This window comes from Natrix helvetica (genome assembly GCF_964273705.1).
Source record: "Natrix helvetica genome assembly, chromosome: 3".
Classification (NCBI taxonomy): Eukaryota; Metazoa; Chordata; class Lepidosauria; order Squamata; family Natricidae; genus Natrix; species Natrix helvetica.
Genome location: NC_138549.1, coordinates 108,651,928 through 108,675,690, shown reverse-complemented (window position 1 = coordinate 108,675,690; position 23,763 = coordinate 108,651,928). Strand labels below are relative to the sequence as shown.

General features: G+C 35.4%; 1 protein-coding gene across 3 annotated transcripts in view; it reads right to left on the bottom strand.

Moving 5' to 3' along the window:
* Positions 1–23,763, bottom strand: part of USP24 (ubiquitin specific peptidase 24) — a 77,527-nt gene that overhangs the window by 44,913 nt on the left and 8,851 nt on the right. For 2 of the 3 annotated variants that reach the window (XM_081949605.1, XM_081949603.1), the window contains exons 2-21: positions 23,055–23,223; positions 18,592–18,659; positions 17,505–17,648; positions 16,588–16,710; positions 13,640–13,675; positions 13,019–13,084; positions 12,611–12,676; positions 12,155–12,229; positions 11,703–11,861; positions 10,096–10,210; positions 9,056–9,159; positions 7,877–7,984; positions 7,208–7,303; positions 6,912–7,073; positions 4,034–4,141; positions 3,095–3,244; positions 2,804–2,935; positions 2,316–2,427; positions 1,640–1,716; positions 674–814 (exon numbers count right to left, since the gene is read on the bottom strand). In XM_081949605.1, the coding sequence (XP_081805731.1) occupies positions 674–814; positions 1,640–1,716; positions 2,316–2,427; positions 2,804–2,935; positions 3,095–3,244; positions 4,034–4,141; positions 6,912–7,073; positions 7,208–7,303; positions 7,877–7,984; positions 9,056–9,159; positions 10,096–10,210; positions 11,703–11,861; positions 12,155–12,229; positions 12,611–12,676; positions 13,019–13,084; positions 13,640–13,675; positions 16,588–16,710; positions 17,505–17,648; positions 18,592–18,659; positions 23,055–23,223 (2,211 nt within the window). The remainder of the gene's footprint in view (positions 1–673; positions 815–1,639; positions 1,717–2,315; positions 2,428–2,803; positions 2,936–3,094; positions 3,245–4,033; positions 4,142–6,911; positions 7,074–7,207; positions 7,304–7,876; positions 7,985–9,055; positions 9,160–10,095; positions 10,211–11,702; positions 11,862–12,154; positions 12,230–12,610; positions 12,677–13,018; positions 13,085–13,639; positions 13,676–16,587; positions 16,711–17,504; positions 17,649–18,591; positions 18,660–23,054; positions 23,224–23,763) is intronic. The other variant, XM_081949604.1, reaches the window with a different exon arrangement.

Sequence of the window (23,763 nt, the reverse complement as noted above, 5' to 3'; positions counted from 1 at the left end):
TGCCCACTTATACCCTGAACACCTTAAAGTATATGAAATCCCCTGATTACATGATTAAAACTAGCAATACCACTTAGATACCGCCCCTGGTACCTTATAGCACTCTCTCAGTATGTTTGCAATGTGAGCATATTGCCCCCAACAACCTGGGTCCTCATTTCACCAACCTCAAAAAAATGGAAGGTTGAGTCAACCTTGAGCCCGTCACGCTCAGACTCCAGACTGTGGGCAGAGATAGCCTACAATTATGTATTCTAACCACTGCTGCCATCCTGAGGCTAGAAACAGAAATAAGCTACAGAATATAGCCTTATCTTTTCGCCTCTTATCTCCCTCTCACAAAACAAACAGTAAAGAAAACAGAAAAAAACCCCAAACCCTGGCCTCATATATGTACCATGAATCAAGGTGGCACTGTGACTAGAGTGCAGTACTGCAGGCTACTTCTGCTGCCTGCAATTTGGCAGTTCAAATCTCACCAAGGTCAAGGCTGACTCATCCCTCCACCCTTCCGAGGTGGGTAAAATGAGGATCCACATTGTTGGCGGCAAGATGCTAACTCTGTAAACTGCTTAGAGAGGGCTGTAAAGCACTGTAAAGTGGTATATAAGTCTAAGTTCTATTGCTATCATACAGCTTTACCCATTGTACATGAAATAAATTCAGAAATTACCTTTTTCAATCGTGGATTTAAATTAATGTAACTATAGTTTATTATTAACTGGATAGCTTCATTAGCTATTTCTTCATCTGGTGACTCCATTGCAATTTTCCAAATAAAATCCATTCCTATTAATTCCAGTTTTTCTACTTGCTGCAGAAACAAAAGTCAGTACTTGGAGCAGATAATATGTTACAGATAACATTGAAATAATCAAATTTACAAAACTTGTAAACAGTGTTACTGACACCTTAAATATGCTGTGGGTCATGGGTCACACTGAACAAATTAAAAATAACAAACTCAATCTCATAAATGAGCAAACATTAATATACTGCAACCCATGTTTGTTTGACCAATCTCTTTTTCTTTTAATTTCTTTCTTAGCTACTCTTCCCTTGTATTTCCAAGGACCAAGTTAAAGGCTTTGGAAGGAGATAAAAACCTAACTAGAAAACCAAAGAAACCACAAATCCACCATGCATTCCTGTAATATATCATGCAAAACCACAGTTATCTTTATAAGCCAAATTACAACAATGGCTTAGCACACAGTTTTATGAAAGTAAATGGTACAAACTGCAATTTATTCTATGATACTTATGTTGAGTTTATTCCAAGAGAAAACCAGACTACATTATAGTTTAATATGATATATTAACATAGCAAAGCTATTTTTATTATTTTAAAATAGTTTCTGAGTATAAGTCAATTGCATTCTGGCAACATATACAAATTAAATACCAAGTTGAGTTAACAGAATTGATAAAATTCAAGTGAATTGACATAAAAGTAAACCAATAATGGATTAAAGGTTTAGATCTGCCCTATTGTTTAGTTTTAGATTTAAATTTAGGGCAAATCTATACTCCTAATCCTAAAAGAACCAGCATCTAACCATCATTTCCCCCCCATTTATACTATTTTGCCTGTGAAATGTGAATGGTATACAGTATATGATTATAGAAAGGTGCTTACCAATTGAGTTCCTTGTCGTTTTAATCGATGATCACAAAGATTCACATTTTCAAAAAAGGTCTTAAACAAACCAAAACCTGTTTTTAAAAATGAACGGTGTAAAGGAATCCCACTATTTTTATTTAAGTACACAGCACAAATATTGGCTATATGAAACAGCTGCTTTCAGGCAAACTGACAATTGGTCAATATTGTTTAGATTTAATCCCCCCCCTCCACGCACCCCTAAAAAAATCATTCACTAGATTGAATCCAGAGAACTACAAAAGATAAAAAGGGCTAGGAAATGGAGATCAGTTTCCCACCTCTTCTCCTGAAACACCTCTTTTAAGACTTGGGGGGCCCTGGTCAATGAGGAGAGTTACAGGGCCTGGAAATGAAATGTAAGTGCATTCCACTAGAGTAGGTATCTCTGGCCAATTTGGATATCTCCTTTTCTCAGCCTCCAGGGCTGCATATGACATTATCCATGCCCGGAATGCAAAAGTATTATTTAAAGAGTGATTGGCAGATAGAGGAGTAACGGGAAAGTACTTCCTACCTACTCGACTCCCTAAGGATTTCTCTGAACCTAACACAATTTACAGTATCAGAAAATTCACTAGTTTTATCCCAAAGTGCCTGACAAACGTTCAGGATTATTCTGAAATCCCAAAAGGCAAAAATACTTCCATACCATTCATAGTGATTTCATAGGACTCCAATTTAAGAATTTTTTCTTTAAAAAGCTGCTGCTGCACGTCACCTTCAAGGTCATGCTGTCCTTTTGTAAACCATTCAAAGCACATCTGTGAAAGAAACACATAATTTCATAACTTTCCTTACTTTAATAGGAAAATACATTGTTGCTTATTTCATGAGCCAGAATTTAGTCAGTAAATGCCTATTATTCAAAGTAGGTTTTGTGTATGCATAAAGACCCAGTAAGGTTTATTTATTGATATTTATTCTGCTTAGCTTTATGTTTATTTTATATTTCCTTTAAAAAAAACAACTGTTTCTATTTTCGTAACTTGAATCAGTTCAGCAGGGTAGCTACATAGTTGAGCTTACAAATGAATAAAAATTGGATGCCGTAATATAGGTAATCAAGAGTACAGGGACTATTCTGAACAACCTTGCATTTTTACATGAATTGCTTGCCTACCATTTGCAGGATCTTACCTCTCGATCTAGCTCACAAACATCTTGGCCCGTTACAAGGCATTCCCAGATTTCCCGAGCCCGATTCCATCCTAAATAAAGGGTGGCTTCTTGAAGAAAAAATGCCAGAAATTTGAGGTGTGCTTCTAAGTACTAGAAAGAGAAAAATAATATACTTGAGTTACATTGAATATTTTTTAAAGAGACTCTTTTACATTATTTAGGTGCATATATTTTTCCTTTTTAAGGATCTCAGTTGTATTTAAGTCTTTTCTCAATGGTTTCAGGTTTAATAAACCATTGTTTGCTTACCTCCCGATAGGTGTACCGGCCATCCACCAATGTTGCTCCTGACAGGCCTCCAGCACCTGCTACCGAGGCAGCCAATCTGTGGCAAGCTATTAAGCTTCCTGTTACCAGTTTCACTATCTCAAAGTTTTTCTTCAAGTCTTGAATAATGCTCTTGACAAAAATATTTTAAAAAACCTTCTGTTAAATAAGGTGTCATAGTATATACAATAAGGTTTTAAATAAGTGGAATGTATGCATCTCTGACCACAAATGCTATAGAGGTATAAGATTATACAGTTTTTATCCCCTACATTCTCCTGGAATAAACTATCAAGTATTTCCAATATATGTTGAACAGTTTCATTTTTCTTAACTGTGAACAAAATACTTCATTTCTAAAATAAACATAATTTATTCATTAAATTTCAGTAATGTAAAGTGAATCTTGCTTAATGTAATAATTCAATTTATTGTGACACTAGCACAAATTATTCATAAAAACATAGTCACAAGTTTTGTATTTATTTATAACATAATTAGTAAAGCAATCTTTGTTCTTATCATACTGTTTCACTACTAGATGAACTTTTCTTGGTTTATTTTTTTTAAATGTTTAATCTGGTTTTACACTGGATGTTACATGATATTTCCATAAACAAAAGCCCATAGATGATTTAATTTTTTCTTTACTCTTTTAGATTTTTAGCTTTTAATTGCTTGTTTTGTCATTGCTAAGTAGGTTGCATAATGTCTCTCCAGAAAGATAATATGTACATTCAAATATTACATACAAATTATTTCTAATCCTGATTTTGTTGTCAAGGTCCAATGAACATTTATCAAGGTGACAATATGTAACTTGATAAACATGTATAGTAACTGTTTAAGGCTTCCCATTTTTATTTTTCCACCTTAACTACCTTTCTGTGCATTTGCGCATGAAAAATATACAGTACTCACCTTATCTTGCTTTTGGTAAGTTTGTTTAATAAATGATCGTGTGATCTCATGAAGTTGCCGTAAAGCTGGTACCACCCACACAAACTGTGGATTATTGTGCTGGGATGACTAATAAAAGATATCAACAAGTTAGATACTCAAAATTTATGGATACATAGCATAGCTGTTTCCTATCTTAGGCTACTTTTGCAATTTATACTTACTTTTCCTAGATTTAAAAGAATTTTTTTTCAACTTATCTTCTAGAAATCTGTATATAACACTGATGAGATAGTCATAGATACTGAAACTGAGTTGTGGACCTGGTTGAAACTGAAGTGGATTCAGAATAAATATACCCAAGTGGATATCCTTAACATACTTTGCCCCAGTTTGAAACCCCCTGCAAAGTTCTGATCCTGGTCTGCTGTTCTAGTATACTACAGCTAGCAATCCAGTTACTGTACCAAAAATAAAACACAGTGGTAGGATGACAGAAGAGAACAACAGGATTCAGGGATCAATAGAGGTTATCCAAGTTATTTTTATAATCAGATTATAAATAGTACTTGAATTATAGCCAGTCATTTGGTGATCATTCAAAATTACAATGGATCCCCCAAAGGTACTTGTAACCCTGATTCAAAGTTCTGATGGCCCTTCCTCCCGATATGGCCGTTTGCAGTGCTCCAGTCATGTGACAATTTATGAAGTTTTTTTTTGACAGAACCCAATATTTATTTCTGGTTTCTGACAAAAAGTAGCCATTGCAGTCAATGGGCTAGTTTAATGGGGTTCACTTTATGAATGCCACAAAAATGCAAAATGAGGTCAGTCACATGATGATCCACTTAATGACTGGCATGACTTATGGCTGTAATCTGTATGACTCAATTACAGTTTATAAATAAATAAAGTCACTATCCCAATAATTTTTTCTTGTGTGCCCAGCAAAACCATGGGCCTTTTGTGCACTGATCAGACAATGCAAGAATAATGAAAGAGCTCATGGTGATAACTGCAAATGCTAAATTTCATTGGGAATTTGGGGAATGACAAAGAACAGCAAGATACTGATAAGAGCAGAGGATATGTGTGTGTGTGTGTGTTTGTGTGTATAGTATGAGGTGCCAATCAGGATTTATATCATATTCAGACAAAGGGTTGCAATCCCTGGCTTGAAAAAAAAAATCAAGGTTACAGTCATCAGAAAGGAAAGCAGTTTAAAAGAGGATATTATGACATACCCTTAAAGATTAAAATAAATTATAGGAAGTGCTGACACTGTGAAAGCAAGTCAATTTTTCCTGAGACTGAGTTGAAACAAACAAAAAGTAACAGCAACAAAGTGCGAATTAGTACTTGCAGCGCCTTGTACCTGAAATCATTTGCATCGCTTCTGTAGAGATGATACTTTTATGATAGTGTTTCAAAGCTGGCTATGCGTTGGCTAAACTCAAACTATGTTTTTTATTTAGTGAAATATTTCTAGATTATACTAAATCTTACGGTTATTATAAACATTACTGCATCAGTGGAGAAACCAGCCGGAATGGCAAAGAAACTAAAGATGCTGGAATATGACCTGGGACACCTAAGATCAAATCCCAATCCTAACTCTAATGGAAACTCACAAGGTGACTTTTAGCTAAGCACTATCTTTTCACTCAGGTTGAGAAATATTGAGGATGGAATAAAGAAAAACCTCTGTGTGACACACCTTGAGCTCCCAAAGGAAAGCTGAGATATAAATGTATAAAATAATCATAATTATACTCCCACTAAAAACTACAGCAACAACAGACATCAGATAGATTACATTATATAAATAATTAAAATAGAATATTTTCGACTAATAGTTCGCCAAGCATATTTCTCTTTTGAATTCTTATTAGTTTATATTTAATGTATAACACAATTTTCTTTCTTTTTTTCTACAGAAAACACACTCAAAATAATTAAAATTAATTTATATCAGGAAAAAAAAACCTAACACGCTTTGAACTTATAAACAAACTTCCAAAATTGTCTAAACTTGATCTTTAAAAGTCTTTCACTATTAAAATCGAAATTATTTAAATACCAAAAGTTTAAATTTGCTTAAGTTTTGGATTTAGCTGAAAATTTCTTTGCTATAATCCAATAATTGAAACTTTGACAAATAAAAAACATAAATTTGAAACAAAGGCATGAGATTTACCTCACCTAATCAGCCTTTATTCTCTACTGCCTTCAAAATGTACTAAATACCGTATTTATTCGAGTATAACGCGCACACGTGTATAACGCGCACCCCCTAATTTTCGATTATAAATCGGTATAAAATTTTGTTTCACACCAAGCATTGTAATTGACAAAAAAACGTTGTTGAACACGTGCGGCCATGACTATTGCCGCCGCTGCTGCCGCCGTTCACAGGACCCGCCTCTCACCCTCTTCCTCCTGCCGACTGGAGGAAGAGGGTGAGAGGCGGGTCCTGTGAACGGCGGCAGCAGCGGCGGCAATAGTCGCAACTTGGCGGCGGGCCGCCCCGGCTGGGAGACAAAGGAGGGGAAAGGCGGCAGGCAGCTGAGTTGCGACTATTGAGCACGGCGCGCCGCCGCCTGAGGCCGGGATCGAGGCTGCAGTCCGGAAATTTACAATTTACAATTCGCCTGCGCCCTCAATGGACCGGCCGCCACTGCCACCCCACCCCAGCCCTCGTTTATAACGCGCACCCACACTTTGATTTCTTTTTTTGGTAGAAAATTTTGCGCGTTATATTCGAATAAATACGGTAAGTAACAGGATAACTAATTCTTGTAGTTTGTATCACATTAATTTAAAAAATGCTAGAACGTATGATAATAAGAAAATGTATCTTAAAAATTTCTGAAGCCAATTCTAAAGACAAACCAACCTTCTTAATATCTTCTATACATTTGATGATATAGCTTCTTTTGATTGCCTCCTTTACTGCATATGCATCACTAAGGATTGTCAAATGCTCCTCCAAAGCCTGCTGAATCAAGCTGCTAGGTAGTGTTGGAAGATGAGCCAAGTCCCAGAGAACTTCAAGAACCTAGAACAATACACATAGTTATCACTGCCTGTTGCAGAAATATTTCTTAAATTTATATGCCACCCATCTTGCCTAGAGGTGACTTTAAGCAGCTTATAACCACGTGCATTCCCTTAAAAAATTGTTCTACATGCCTTTCCAGTGGTTGCCTCTACACGTGCTTCCCGTCCAATACGTCCTATCAAGCTTAAGAGTTTCTGTCGTACTCTATCACTCTCACATTCCCAACTCTAAAAAAAAAAAAAACAACAGGGAGGGGCGGAAATAGATAAACACAAAACCAACTAAAACATATTCCAACACATTTTTCCAACACTTAATTTAACCAAATACAAATCTGAGAGTATATAAAGACACTGGAAATGAAATGTATGCTTAATTTAATTCCACTCATACAAATCTCATTTTTAAAAACACATCGAAAATTTTACGAGGTCTGTAGCTGAGCACACTTAACAGCAAAATGTATTTGACCTAAGTAAGAGCACAATATGAACTACTAAAAGGAGTAGCCTACTTTGAATTGGAAATTTAGAAGAAGGGTTTTTATTTACATTGAAAATTGCATTCAAAAGCCTATTTATAATTAAGTAATTAATTATGCTATAGTTTTCTTCTAACGAATTCAATTTAAGAAAAACTTGTCAGACATATAAGTAACTTTGTAAATCTATTGGGACTGCTAAAAAGTAAAACTAGGCTAGGCCTGATTTGACATCTCATCTGGTCTGTTCTATGCTCCAAGATTGTGAGGTTTCATGTTTTAAACTGTAATAACAGAGTTAAACCAAAACAAACCTTACCTTCTGAATAAGGATAAAAAGATGACTTAGCTGATCTGAGCTGAACTTCACAGCAGCTGCTGCAATAATAGTGTGGATGTTCTCTATCACAGTTGATGGTTGTCCTGACTTCAAAGGAATTGGGATTAGGGGAAGAAGGGAGAAAAAGGACACATCACGTTAAAGAGACCTGGCTACTGCAAAACAGAAGACATCCTCCTCTCAATGGACAGGACGTATAGACTTTTTATAACCACTGTAGGTTCCCTTGGGGGCCAGGAAGAATATGAGCAGCTGGATTTACAAAGGAGGTAACATTCTTTTTTTGGTAGAATATATTATCCACTTGCCCAGAAGAAGGCGCTCCATAAGTCTCTGATAAAGAGTTTGTCTCTAGATTTAGCTATATCGGACAATTTCTATCTCCTTCCAAGGTATGAAAATTGTAGCCATTCAGCACTAAAACCCTTGGAAATTCCAACATCAGCCACGAAATGGTGTCTAAGAGTTCATTAATGTTTGCTGACAAGCTGCTTGACATTTGATACACTGCCAGCAATCCTAAATTGTTTTTGTGCTAATTCTATGCATTGGATTTGCAATCAGTTTCCTCCTGTTTCCAAGCTTTGTGAGGGTATTGCATGCAATCATGCAATAACTCCTTGCTCTCTGATGCAGCTTGATCTGAAATATATAAAGGGCAATTTCCATCCCTAATGTTTACATAATATATACCAGTTCTATGTACTCATCTCTCTCGCCATATCACTTCATGTCAACTGCAGAAATAAAATCCTTAAACTCCATGGATAATGATAACTGAATCAGGATTTCTAGCTGACGGCTTAGTGAATTTCTGAGGTTTTTATATATTGCCACTGACAGACATTGAATATGGTAATATAAGACAAGTAGTCAAATCTTTTAAATTCTATATTAAACAAAAAAGATTTGAGTACCAGAAATAAAGAAAAACGTATATTTACTGGTAAATGCAATATCATTGTAGTTTCCCTAATGTACTGTAGATTTGTGTTGTAAAATACCTAGTTTTCTAAAATTCTTTTTCTCACATAATTTTTTAAAAAACAAACCTTATTTCCTGATGTGCAACTATTCCTGAAAACACAGATGTGAAGATTCTTTCTAAGCTTTTCAAGAACAGGATATAACTTTAAAATAACAGCTAAAAGTCCTCACCTGTATTCGCCAAATTTTGGTCAATTCGTCTAGAGACAGCTTGCTGCCCAATAGCTCAATAATTCCCTTGATACGATCACAATATTGTGCTTGATCTATGTTACCTAGACACAGAAATATAGACAATTTAGACAACAGATGCAATAAAACAGACCATTAGCTTCCTAGCATTTTTTCCTATCTTACTCAATGCATAACCAGCATAGTAAATGAACATTTTGTACAAATTCTGTTAAACTCATATTTGGGGATACAGAGCTGTCATCTTCAATTGTCCCATGTTTGTTTATTTGTCTTGTAATAGAAAACATTGAAAGTATATATATAACATGCCTCTGTGGGGTTTCACACACTTATTTCCTATCAATTCTTTTACATAAAAGGACAACATTCAGCTCTGTCCCTCACTGGTGGCATCACTATCTGACTATCACATGCCCTGAGGTCCTTGGAAAATGAAATAAAAATAATAATCGGAAATTATTCTCTTTCATTTGAGATTTGTCTCTCTCTTTTATGTAACTCAGAGCCAAGTAAACAATGATTAATCTTTACTGTGAATAAAGGAAACAATGCAACTTTAATATATTAGCTTGCTTGAATTAACTATGGTTAAGTTTAAGATTAACCATAGTTCATATAATTCAATAAATTGTAGTAAATCTGAGCAAAAAAATGTAAATACTATTTGCATGTCTATAGAAATTCTCAATCATCCAGGTCATGGATGTCCCAAAAGTGCTTTTCCAAAAGGCAAGTGGCTTTTCTTGGTTTTTTTCCTTGAAAACATTTCACCACTTCTCATCCAAGAAGCTTCTTCAGTTCCGATTTCAGCTTCTTCAGGCTTCTTGGGTAAGAAGCAAAATGTTGCCTTTTGGAAAAGCACTTTTGGGACTACCATTTGTATGATTACCCTAAAAGAGGGAGAAATGAAAAGCACCTGAACCTTATGCTCTCAGAAGTTATTTTTCAATTATCCCAAACATGATTAAACCTTCTAACTGAACAGTCAGAATGTCAGGAGACATTTGTATACATACCTTCTAATGCAATGGACAGGACAGAGTTTTCTACCAGCCAGTTTAGTAAACGATCTGTATCTATTGCATTTTTTACCGATTTGGATAAAGTGCTATCTTCAATAAGTTTTGTTACCTAAAAATAAGGACAGATAAAACTATGCAATATTTAAACTTTAAAGTGCAATCACACGACAAATCTGTATCAAGGCATTATAACGTAGCTTTATTTTAACTTCCTATCATAAAGATTCCCAAATGGGTTTTGCTTTTTTCACTGCAGGTACCCTATCATGTACAGGGCAGATTCTAAACTCAATCACCCTTTTCAGAGGACAGAATAGATAAATATATGGAGAGGAACACTTAGCTAATTGAAAAGCTGATTTCCAGATAACACACCGGGTCTTGAAACATCCAAATACTTTTTCACCTAAAAGCAGCAGACTTTTAACTTTAAACAAATATCTAAACTGCACAATGATAGAATAACTCCATAAATTACAATCCTTTTATGCCCTAAATAGAAAAGACCACTGGCCCTTCAATGTTATAAAAGGAAGAAGCTTAAGGCTACAATCTCTGGCAGGGAAACAGGTAGGATGACAGACGGCAACTTATGCTGTCTGCAAAAAAAATCTCCACTTGATTTAAAGTGTCGATGAAGCCACAGCCGCCCAAAGTACTTGTTCCTGGGGGGTTCAGGTTTCAACAGAAGTGGACTTGAATATGTCTTTTGCAATCTGCAAGGACGAGCTTTCTTCTGGAATGAGGAGTTTCCTTTTACATTCAGAGGAAAGGGCAAGAAATTGTGGCTGCTCAAATTTCTTATTCAGTTTTTCACTGGGTAATGAAATGTTTGTATATCTGCTTTAAGAAAGACAAACAGAGGAAAAAGAGGGATGTGCTTGAAGGTTGTTTTTTAAATGAATACTGGTTAATACAGCATTTGGATTGAATGCTATTGGAGAATACCAGGGCTATAGACCTATATTGGAAAGCCGAAAAACATTCCAGAAAAAGGAACAAACCACTTTCAGATAGTCAATAATAAAAGTAGGCAGACATGTACAGAGAATCATCAGGAATAAAACTCAATTTGAGGACATTCTACTTTTTATAATAATATTTAACCGTCACATGTCCTATCACTGGGCCTCAAACAGAGTAATACAGAGGGTTAAAGAACAGAGTTAATTTTTTTCTCAACACAGGAATCAATTTACTATCTGAAAACTCTGTAACTAAAACCAATAACCAAATTACGCCTTTATAACCTACAAAAACACAGCTGGTCCCTTGAGTTGAGCTCTACTTTCTATGACTTGAGATGTTAATACATATTTTTTTTGCCAATAATTATGGAAGCTATTTTCCATTATCTTATTGTTTCATCTTCCCAGTCCTGGTAATCCCCCACTGAAATACTAACTAAATCTAATTCAGCTTATCTTTAAAAAAAAAAATCAGCCAAATTTAGTTAGCTGTGTCCAACTGCTGTTGCTTTTCTTTAACTACTGAGTGAACTAAAAATCTCTAGTTCTCTAGAACTAGACTACTCTAATATCCCAGCACTCTATAGTAACCCAGTTATGGTCAATTTTAAGATTTTAGCTTAATAAACTTACTTCTTTCAGAGAATTCATTTTTGCACTGAAATGAGGTGATTTTAACATACGCAACAGGATATCTAGCCGTAGATCATCTACTACGGTTACTAAATCAGGCTGAAATCGCATACAGAGGAGCTTGATGGCAGACAAGAGTTCAGGAATACTGACTAGCTTCTGTGAAAAGAGAAAAATTATGAGCAGCCCATACATTTCACAGGAACACATTTTGCCAACAGAGATTATATCATTGAATTTGGTAAAGAGTGGAAATTTGCAACACCAAGAAACGTTGATTAAAAAAATACAAAGAAGATATAATAATGTTCCAGATACAGAGCAACTGACATCACTAAGGCAAAAATCACCAGAGAAGTTTCAGAATAAGCTCAAATAACACAGGCATAAAAGTTATTCAGTTAACAATTACAATGACAATTTTGAATTATACTTAGGAAATCCAGGACTACCTTGTCTTTCAGGTCTTTCTCTTCAATGTTTTGAACGTATTTAATCATATTATGAATGACTGGATCCAACATGGGCTGTAAAATGAAGGAATATTAACTTAGCATCTTAGATAGAAATTATATATTTGTAAGTCTTCATACTATAATATTTCCATCCTTTTAGATGGAAAAATTGGCTGGGAGTCAGCATAGTGCAAACTGCAGCAAATCAGTAAATTATAATCCTAATCTGTGTGTATAAATGCTTCCCATTCATATAAGAGACAGCCCATTCCTCTTATGCTCGTTTTGGCTATCACTCATTATAAATGTACCTATGTCAATATTGGACAAAGTACTGAAATCATCTCTACACAGTTCTGAATTTATCCCCACACAACTGTAATAATCCTATTACTATTAAGAAGAAAGAAAATCCAAACTCTATTTGCTGCATCATTATTAAAAATTAATTACCTGTACCACTGAAGAATTTAGATACTCGGCACAAACTCCCAAAGGCTGAACCAATGAAGAGACTGCCTAGAAGAAGAAATATTTAAAAACAAACAGAGAATACTCCCTACATAAATGCTTCACAAATAGACACGTGGTAAACATGTTAAACACATCTAAACATGTCTAAAATAAACTAATTAATAACCAATATAGTCATATCTGATAAAATAACAAATACAATTCACTGGTAATGCACCATAGAATTTTACACCAGCAACTTAGAGTTGAACATATAGTAAAGATACCACAACAATTATATTTGCCTTTTCCAAAACTGGTATTCCTTTATTTCTACAACACCAGAAAGCTCAGAGGCATTAGCTACAATAAACTACAATTAGTATAACCAAATAACATTTAACTTACCCCAAGTTCAATGTCTTCTGAATGAAGTTTAGACTGAATTGCAGAAAATCCTCCTAATTCTGCAAACTAAGCAAAATCCAAATTGGCAGAAAGTAGAAAAAAAACTTAAGTACATAGACATGCCCAAATATATATACTAATTTAAATAAACTTTCAATCACCAAATAAATAATCATGAAATAAGTACAAATAAATCTCAGTCTACCGTCAAAAAGGTAGAATACTGTAACATTTATTACATGCTATTCCCTGTAAGAAAACAGTAGGGCTTCCTGGATCAGTTCAACAAGAGAGGGTAGAACTAAGATAACTCATATATTTCATAAATAATGAAAACTAATATTAGTGCTGCTTCCGTAAATGTCTTTCTTCCTGAAAACTCTATTATCTCACTTGAATATCATATTAAGTTATCTCAGATAATAAATTCATTGTATAAGATTGTTTTTGGCATATAACTACAAATTTCTTTCCATATATCCTGGATAAAAGTTAGAATAACTTTTTTCTACTCTGATTTATATGCTCTCTACAGTGAGAATTTGTTTCTTTTTTTTAAAGCTATTAAACTTCTATATAGGTACACATGATACATAGTGAACAGTATTTTTATTTACTTACCCTATTCACTAAGTCCACTAGCCATCCGTGTGGTTCCTGTATAATTGAGAATACATTTTAAATGTTGGAATTTTAATAATAATAATAATAATAATAATAATAATAATAATAATAATAATAATAATAATAATAATAATAATAATAATAATAATTAATGCTTCTAGACCGCCCCCTCTCCCGAAAGGGACTTGGGGCGGTGTACAGTTCATACAAAATATAACAAGATACAATAAAATTAAATATGTACAGTTGACAATTGACATGGAGGAGGTTAAAATGTAGTTAAAAGAACTGTACAAAGCAGATATAAAATAAATTCAAACCCCTAAAAACTAATACAGTAAATTAAAAAACCCCTAAAATAACCAGATATAATACATTTGCCAGGAGGGACAGTTGAATCATGCCAGGCCTGCTAATCGGAACAGGTGGGTCTTCAGTTTTTGCCGGAAGGAGCGGAGGTCAGAAGTGGTTCTAATGTCGGGGGGGAGGTCATTCCAGAGGGTTGGGCCCATCACAGAGAAGGCCCTACTCCTCGGTGTCGCCCGCTGGCATTGCCTAGTGGACGGCACCAGGAGAAGTCCCTCCCTGTGTGAGCGTATTGGCCGCAGGGATGTATGTGGGAGGATGCGATCCTGCAAGTAACTAGGTCCCGTGCCATTTAATTATTTTTGTTTTCTGAATATAAATTACTTCTTATATTAACAATCACTGCAAACGCAAAACATGATTCTTAGCAAGAATCATCTGAAAAAGGCACCTAAAGAGCTAAATACTGTCATTAGAACCATTTATTTTTCTCAAAATAAATCATTGGCTAGAGCAACATTTGACGGTGGATTTGCCATCTCAAAAATAACAATAACTCACTATGAAGCACCAACTGTTACTTTTAAATCTGGAAATACTATTTAATATAAACAAATCCAAAGCTATAAATATATCAAAAAGTTCCATTCTGGAAGCCTGATTTAATGATATTAAAAATACAGTATTTTTTTTCAGCCATATTAAAAAAATAATAATAACAGATTGCATTGGTGCAGTATGATTGTCATTACAGGTACTCTTCAACTTATGATCACAATTGAGACCAAAATTTCTTTTGCTAAGTGAATTTTGACACATTTTATGACCTTTCTTGTCACAATTGTTAAGTGAATCACTGCAGTTGTTAAGTTAGTAACATGGTTGTAATGTGGATTTTCCATTGACTTTGCTTGTCAGAAGATCACAAAAAGTGATCACATGATCCAAGGACACTGCATCATGTCACACCGTATTTTTCAGAGTGTAAGACGCACCTTTTTTCCTCAAAAAAGAGGCTGAAAATCTGGGGGTGTCTTATACACTGAATACAGCATTTTTTGCCTCCCGAAGCCACGCCCTCTTCACCAAAATGGCAGTGCATACCATTATGGAGGCTTTTAGAGAGCTGGGGGCTGGGGAGGGCAGAAATGAGCGAAAAATGCACCATTTTTTGCCCCTCCAGCCCCCAGCAGCACTCTATAAGCATCCATAAGGCTGTGCATGCTATTCTTTTGACAAAAAACGGGCTGTTGTTTCCTTGTTTATACCCCACCCCCACCCCCAGAAGCACTCTGCAAGCCCCCCAAGGCTATTCATGCCTTAAAAAAAAACAACGGCTGTTTTGGGGAGGATGGCAGAGTGCAAAAACCTATTTTTTCCCCTTTCGGAAAGCTCTTTAGTTAGTGATTGGTGAGAATTAGATTGATCAAGTGTTGTGCCAGCAGAAACAAAGTCTTAGGTGCTGCAGTTTGTCAGCGATTTCCTTCTCCAGCACATGGATAAATACACCTGGAAACATCTACCTATCTACCTACTCTCTCTCTCTCTCCCTACCTACCTACTATCTTTTTCTCTCTCTCTCCCCCTACCTACCTACCTACCTACCTACTCACTCTCTCTCCCTATCTACTGTATTTCTCTCTCCCCCCTCTATCTACCTACGTACCTACCTACTCTCTCTCTCTCTCCCTACCTATCTACTGTATTTCTCTCTCTCTCTTTCTCTCTCTCTCTCCCTCTACCTACCAACCTACTCTCTTTCTCCCTACCTATATACTGTATTTCTCTCTCCCCCCTCTATCTACCTACGTACCTACCTACTCTCTCTCTCTCTCCCTACCTATCTACTGTATTTCTCTCTCCCCCTCTATCTACCTACGTACCTACCTACTCTCTCTCTCTCTCCCTACCTATCTACTGTATTTCTCTCTCTCTCTTTCTCTCTCTCTCTCCCTCTACCTACCAACCTACTCTCTTTCTCCCTACCTATATACTGTATTTCTCGCTATCTCTTTTCTCTCTCTCTATCCCTCTCCCTAACTACACATACTCTCGCTCCCTACCTACTGTATTTCTCTCTCTCTATCCCTTTCTCTACCTACCTACCTACTCTCTCTCTCCCTATCTACCTACTGTATTTCTCTCTCCATCTACCTACCTACATTTTTTTAAAATTTGCCTCTTCAAAACCTTGATGTGTCTTATACTCTGGTGCGTCTTATACTCTGGTTCATCCTATACTCTGAAAAATACAGTAAATAGAAGTCAGTTGCCAAATGTCTTGATTTTGATCACATAACCATGGGAATGCTGCAAAGGTCATGTGAAAAATGGTCATAAATCACTTTTTTCACTGCCATTGTAACTTTGAATGGTCACTAAACAAACTGCTATAAGTCAAGGACTACCTGTATTAAATATAACTTAAGGAATAGTTCATGAATATTGTTTATTTTGTTGAAAAATACTACACAAAGTAATAGTTTTTAAAACTGTGCTTCATGTTGAATTATTGTTATTTTTAGATGGCAAATCTATTGTCAAAAACCTGTTGCATTGTTAAAATATATAAAAATGTTGTTATGCATATCTCATGCCTATAATGCTATCTATTAAATAATCATACATTTTATATTTACCTTTTGGAAAGCCGTAATAGGAGAAACAGCATATAGATTCCCTTCCCCAAATATCTCTGTCCAGTTCCTTTGGCACATCTTCATTCGGTTTTTAAAATGATACTCATTGTCAGGATTAAAAGCCTTAATAAAATAAAAGAATATGATGAAAAACAAAAACCCAGTCAACATAATGAATTAATATTAAAGTGGATAAACAGAATATGTGTTTTAAGATCCCAAAGTTTTAATGCATTTTACAACAATTTAAGATCATTTTATCATACTATTTGTATAATTTTTATGTTTAACTTTTTAATAGTAAAATCTTGAATATATTGCACATAGAAAAGCATATAGGAAAATATTTTATACCAGCATACATTATGTGTCAATATAAGTACTGTTAGACAGCAGTTCTACACAAAGGTTTTTTTTCATAATCTAACTTTAAAAAAAAAATTGGACCGGTTAGGCTAAACATGGGGCTGTATGGCACTAAGCATGTGCTGCAACACTGTTGGCAAAATACTATGCTAATTTATTTAAATAACAAACTAAACATTCATATTCAGCTATATATATTAGGACAAATGTCAGTGCACTGATTGATTCCAAGCAATCACTTATCCTGACTACTGTTTAGAAAGCCAATGTGCAGTCTTGGAAGTGGGCAAGACACTTGGAAGTGGGTGTCAATTTAGAGATCATGGCGTACCAGTTACTATAAGTCAAAGTAATAGGATTAGCCACTTGAAGCCATTATTTCTGATTGTATCATTTGGGTTGATCAAATCTGTTAATTTAGAAATCACATTAAACCACAGTTAAAAGTTAACTTTACCACAATTTCATATGATATCTCACTTGGGCCCTTAATGTAAATCACTAATATTTGCAGTCTGAGCAGCCCCAGAGAGATGTAGTGGTTACAATACCATTGTAAGTACAGATAGAAGTCCAACAGGAATAGGATCTTGTTTCACTCTCTCGGCAGCCAGATCTACTAATAACATCAACATATTGTAGATTCCCTCGTGGATTTCAGTACCCCATTTATGAACTGCACTTGACGTCAGCAGCTGTAAAGAAGCAGTGTCTATGTTAACACAACATCTTTCTGTATACTACCAATACCCTCGCTGCCGTGACCTTTAACTGGGTGAAACCATGCATCATAGTTCAAAAAATTTTCAACCAAGGTATCTCAAATGGGCTACATTACAGAATATATTCAAAATCTATGATCCATGACTCCAGGGGAAATGAAATTGGGAAGCCGTAGCTGCTTCAGTACTACTGCCGTGCTCATGTAATCGTTAGCAATGTTCCCTGATACTTCCCAGCTATTTGTATAATCCCCCCCTTCCTCTCCCACCTAGCAGCTGCATGCTGGGAAGGGAAGGGAGGGTGGAAAAGGTAGAGAGGGACAGACAGCAAACAAATTTAATAAATTAAATAAAGAAGACAAGGTGGCAGGGACAGGGACAGGGACAGGGAGTCGAGGGAGGGGAGGAAGGAAGAAAGGACGGAAGGAAGGAAGATTTCCAGTGGTCACTGCCAGTTCCCCACAAGGAAATTTTATGGGGAAGCTGACAGGAAGTCAGAAGCAGTTCCCATTCCCGATTTCTCTTCACCCACTGTCAATCGTGGTCTGTTTCTCTGTTTAGATAAGGATATATCTCTAAAACAATGACCCAATGCGTCATTGGCTGTCCAGTAATCAATAGAGCAACAGGGCTACTTTCATGTAATTGTCAGCAACTGAGCAACCGTACTACTAGAAGAGAAATTGTAAGTGATTTTACTACCTTTGACATTTAAATTGCATTTTTCTGGTCTTAAAAACATCATTTTTATTCATCGCAAGTTAAATGAAAATTAAATCAGAAATAAATCCTCAAACTAGAAAAGACATGGGTGTTTTTTCATCCAACACTGTTGCCAGAATGAAAGCAATTCAGTTTTGACTATCTCCAATTATAGCTATAGCAATTCAAATCTGATTTTTATTTTCGCACTTACCTTTTTAAAAGCTTCAGGCATGCATCTCTCCATAAATCTCCTGCAGTTTTCATCAGAATCCGAAAGTCCTTATTTTAAAAAGAAAGAAAAGAAGTTAGAATTCAAATTATTCTATGACTAAGCAATATAAGAATGAAAAATAACTAAAAAGTTAAAATTTAATAAAGAAATATGGATGAAATAAATATGGTATATTTCTAGAACATAGCAGAGTGCTAATGATGCATTTTAAATATTAATATATTTGGTGCTAGTTGAGTTGTTGCAGACATATTCCAAATCTGAATGAATGTAAATTGTTGCTCAGTTCATTCATTTCAATTTCAAAGAACTGAAATAGAAAATAAGGTGGTATAACAAAGCAATTTAAAAGAGAACCCAGATCAAAACTTCTAAAATTTTGAATCACTGAGTTAATTTATGTATTTTATTGGTATTTTATTTTATGGTTAAACCCCAGGATAATGATATACAATATTTACTAAAAGAGAGAAAAGTTTAGATGATGATATACCATAAGACAATGATTATATTTACCTAAATTTAAGATGAGCCACTTGAGGAAGAGTAGATAGAAAAACAACAACAAAACAACACCCAGAACCCAGTACATGCCCAGTTTCTTCTGCACAGTTCTGCCCCTACCAATATATGCATGCATATATCATTACATGTGTACATCTGCCTATCAACATGACAAAAATAAGTAAATTAGTTATGTTTGCAAAATAAACTGCCCACTTATAAATAAGTCCCTATCTCATTTACAAAAAAATTATATCTCTCTCATATACACACCACTCAGAAATAGATATTATTCAGACGTACAAATATTTGTCTCATGAGAGAGGGGGGAGGGAGGGAGTGAAGGAGGGAGGGAGAGAGAGAGAGGGAGGGAGAGGGGGAGGGAGAGAGAGAGAGAAAGTAAAAAGAGAAATGGAGAGGTTGAGAGTTTGGAAAAAGTGCTAAGAAGAGCAACTAAAATGATTAAAGGCCTGGAGACAAATCATATGAAGAATGGTTGCAAGAACTAGGTATGGTCAGTCTAGACCAGCGGTGGGCAACCTTTTTTTTCAACTGAGCCAAATCTCGCCAAAACCACGATTGAAATTTATTTTGAGAGCCACATTTTTAAAACCGAAAATACATAGGATGGTACACGGTTTTTAGTTTCAATAAACTCTGGCATTTGAAGCACGCAAGTCTTAAAGCTGTCAAGTTGCAAGACCCTTGCACCCCTAACCCTTTAGAAAAAAAAACCCAGGGTCTTCAAACCTGACAGCTTGAAGACTTGTGGACTTCAACTCCCAGAATTCTGAGAATTGAAGTCCACCAGTCTTAAAACAGCCAACTTTGCAGACCTCTGTGTTAGCCCAAAGCCTGGCGCTGGGCGGGCCTTGCTCCCCCATTGGTGGAGCCCCAAGAAGCGAGGAGGGAGAAAAAGAGACGGAGGCCAAGGAGCTTCTCCCCTGCCCCCTCCCAGCAAAAATCTAACTGGGGAGCCGGGCGGGCAGTAGCAAATTAGCCGATCACGCACGCAGCTTCTCGTCCCCACCCGACTTCAGGATCCTCCCTAATCATTGTGGGTCGAAAAGAAAAAAGGGAAAGGGGCGCTTGTTTTGAAGTGCCCGAGAGGAGGGAGGGGAGCGGGCACCCGGCACACATTAAAATGTGTAGAGCCACATGTGGCTCGCGAGCCGCGGCTTGCCGACCACTGGTCTAGACAAAAAGACTGGGGTGACATGATAGCAGTATTCAAGTATTTGAGGAGCTGCCACAAAGAAGAGGGGGTCAACTTATTTTCCAAAGCCCCAGAAGGCAAGACAAGAAACAATGGATGGAAACTAATCAAGGAGAGAAGCAACCTGGAATTAAGGGGAATCTTCCTAACAGTGAGGTCAATGGAAAAGTCCTAACCAGTGGAACAGCTTGCCTTCAGGTGATTCACCATTGGAGGTTTTAAAAAACAGAGTGGACAGCCACCTATCTGAAATGGTATAGGGTCTCCTGCTTGAGCAGGGGATTGGACTAGAAGACCTCCAAGGTCCCTTCCAGCTCTATTCTGATTGATTGATTAATGAACCAAGAGGACAAAGTAATTGGACAAAGAAAGGGAAAAGAGATAAAGAAGAAAATGCTGTTGAAAAAAGGGTTAAAGGTTCATCTTTGGAATAACTTTAAAATGTATCCCATATCCATTACCTTTTTTACATCCAGTTGCACCGTTGCCTATTGACATTACTTCCCCCAGCCCTTCAATTCAGATAAATATTATAGTATTTCTGAACAAACTACATACAGTATTCAGTATTCACCATGCTGTCAAATACATACAAATAAGTAAAACTGTTCTTTGAAATTTGAGTTCTGCAGTGTCATAATATCATCCAGTAGTTACTATATATTGGTACATGTTAAGTTTCAGGGGTACAGAATTTATGTTCACAGAACTTGGGTTTAGCAGTTGAATGCAACTACTGTAGTACTATTTTTAAACAAAATATGGTCACTCAGCATCCATAAGAACTAATGTATTCTTAAGTGGCAACTCAGCACACATCTCCAGGTTCAATGATTTCCACGACTTGTAAAATCAGATCCCACCTGTATAGTCTTCTACCTGTAATAGCAATTTTGATTGCTGTATGATGATATATGCTGACATTTTGTTCAGTTTCCCATGGGGGACAAATACTAGCCAAATGAGAAATTGTTGCATCGTATTTCATAAAGAAATGGTGTGGCTGTCAGTTTTAAAAACTAGGTTTTGTTCTTGATTTAATAATTCGGAAGAGGAACCAACAAAGAATACTAGTTGATTCATACTGCTAAACAAACCATAGAACCATACTTGATTTAGCCGCTCCTGATGGCAGAAGAAGCCAAACAGAAGCCTCATCATGAACTCTATGCTTACTTTGAATCTGAATGAGCAAATTCTCAAAATTTCAGGTTTGTTATGTGAACATAGTCAATAACAGATAGATAAAGCTGTGTTGGATGTGAATACTTATTTGCATGTAGCATGTCACAGTCTATGCCAGAAGGTTGGGCTAAATGGCAAATATGCTGCTTCATACCTGCTAGGTCTATCCATTAGCAGGTGGAGCTACTAAAGCATAACAGGTGGTTGGTTTGACAATTTTAGCACAACAGGATTCTAACTTCTGCCTACGATATGAGTTCATTCTCTGATTAATTCTAAGCAAAAAAGGCAGAATTATGTTTCCATACTTCATATTATGTTTGACTACCCAAGATATGTACATTTCATCAACTACATCTTGTAAGTATGTTTATCATCACCCCAACTTTATTAAGTTTATGTATGAACATATATGAATTGGCCCACTGCATCTGTTTGACTCCCTTTCTATATATCATTCTCAAATAACTAGGAAATAGTTTAACTACTTCATAATTTGAGAATTGGTCTTTCATAATAAAAAAACCAACAACAGCAAAGTCCATTGATAACCAATGCCACACTCTTTATTTTCCCAACCAGCACAAAATTATTACCTCTGGATAAATACAAAAGAGTGCAAAATATTGTTGCTAGCCAGTGTTTATGTCACACATTGTAGACTGCATTGTAGTCTGCAATCATATTTCAAGCATGTTTATGTCAAATATTACTATTAAAAAAGAAAATCTAGCTGTCTCGCAGACTAAATTAGTTAATAATAAAAAGCATAAAAAGCATTTAATTAAAAAGTTGCTATGTTAAAAGTAAAAAAAAAAAAATTAAACTGGCTAGCACTATATAAAATATCATGCTTGTTTCTATTCACACAAAAAGTATTTTTAAAAAAATATTAATACATAGATGGAACACAAGACGTCAACAGTGATTTTTGTGGGTTTTTTTCCTTTTTATTATGTTGTTATAAATCTTGATAGATTGCATTGTTTCAATAGAGATGTTTATATAATGTGATTAAATATTATTAACATTCTATTATTTAAATATCTTAGATTATTGGGAAAAGGGAAAGTATCCTACCATATTAACTATAATTTAGTATGACAATACTGAGAGCATAAATTTGGCATTTTCATCCAAAATTGAGTATAACATTTAAAAAAACCCATTATCACACACATCAAATTATGTTACATAAAGAGCTTTAATCTTAACATGATTACTTATTGTTAGTCTCTTTTGTATTAGTCAGTATACATGTGTATGTATGCATTTTACACACACACACACACACACGGTAATTGTGTGTTAGAGAAATGTTAGTAAAAGGGGAAAAAAGAGAGATTTTAACAAGAAGTAAACTATCCTAAAGTAGAAAAAAGAAAAGGGAAAAAGGAAAGAAAATTAACCATGATTTTAAAATACTAAAGTTGTATTTTTTTACCAGCAATACAGCAATTGAATATTATTTTTATTAGTGTTAGTAGAAAATGAAACATTTTAAAGATTTTTTTTAAAAAAGAAGATGGTGACTTACCTAGCCTTACTAGATATGTTGATGCAATTAAACATTTGCCAAGAGACTCTTCCCGCTTATATGGTATGGACCAGTGATCTGTTAATACTCTGCTCTCCAATTCATAAAGATTTGTTGTAGGAAACTCTACACCTTCTCCAGAGCAGTTCCCATTTTCATCATTCTTCTGCTGAGAAAAAAAGCTATACGTGAGTTCTAGCTAACAGGAGATATAAAAGGCAACCTGCCAACTCTGTACTGAAAAAATTGATATACTAATTAATACAAAACTTTCTTTATAAGCAGTAACCTGAATTCACTTGCTCTGTCTACTTGCTATTTCTATACCTAGCAAGAAAATGAAAATGCACCCCAAATTGGGACAACTGTCATTGAATCTAATATGTGCATACTGTAGTATAATTGAACCATATTTTTTTCAAAAAACAATTATATCTGTATATGTTAGAAATTATACATAATTTCTATACATATTTTTTCCTCAAAATTATAAAGGCAAAAAAACCCAAACCTTAAAGAGAATATGGGGAACATTAATTCAATTAATACAAAATACTTAAAAAGAATACATATAAAAGTAATGTATAATTGTTACACTGATAATTTATAAAACCAGATGATCATGCTTAACAAACCAGGAGCCAATGTACAGTCAAACCGTTTTGCCAATAAATAAATAAAAAGCAAAAAGGATTTTTCAGAGATACTC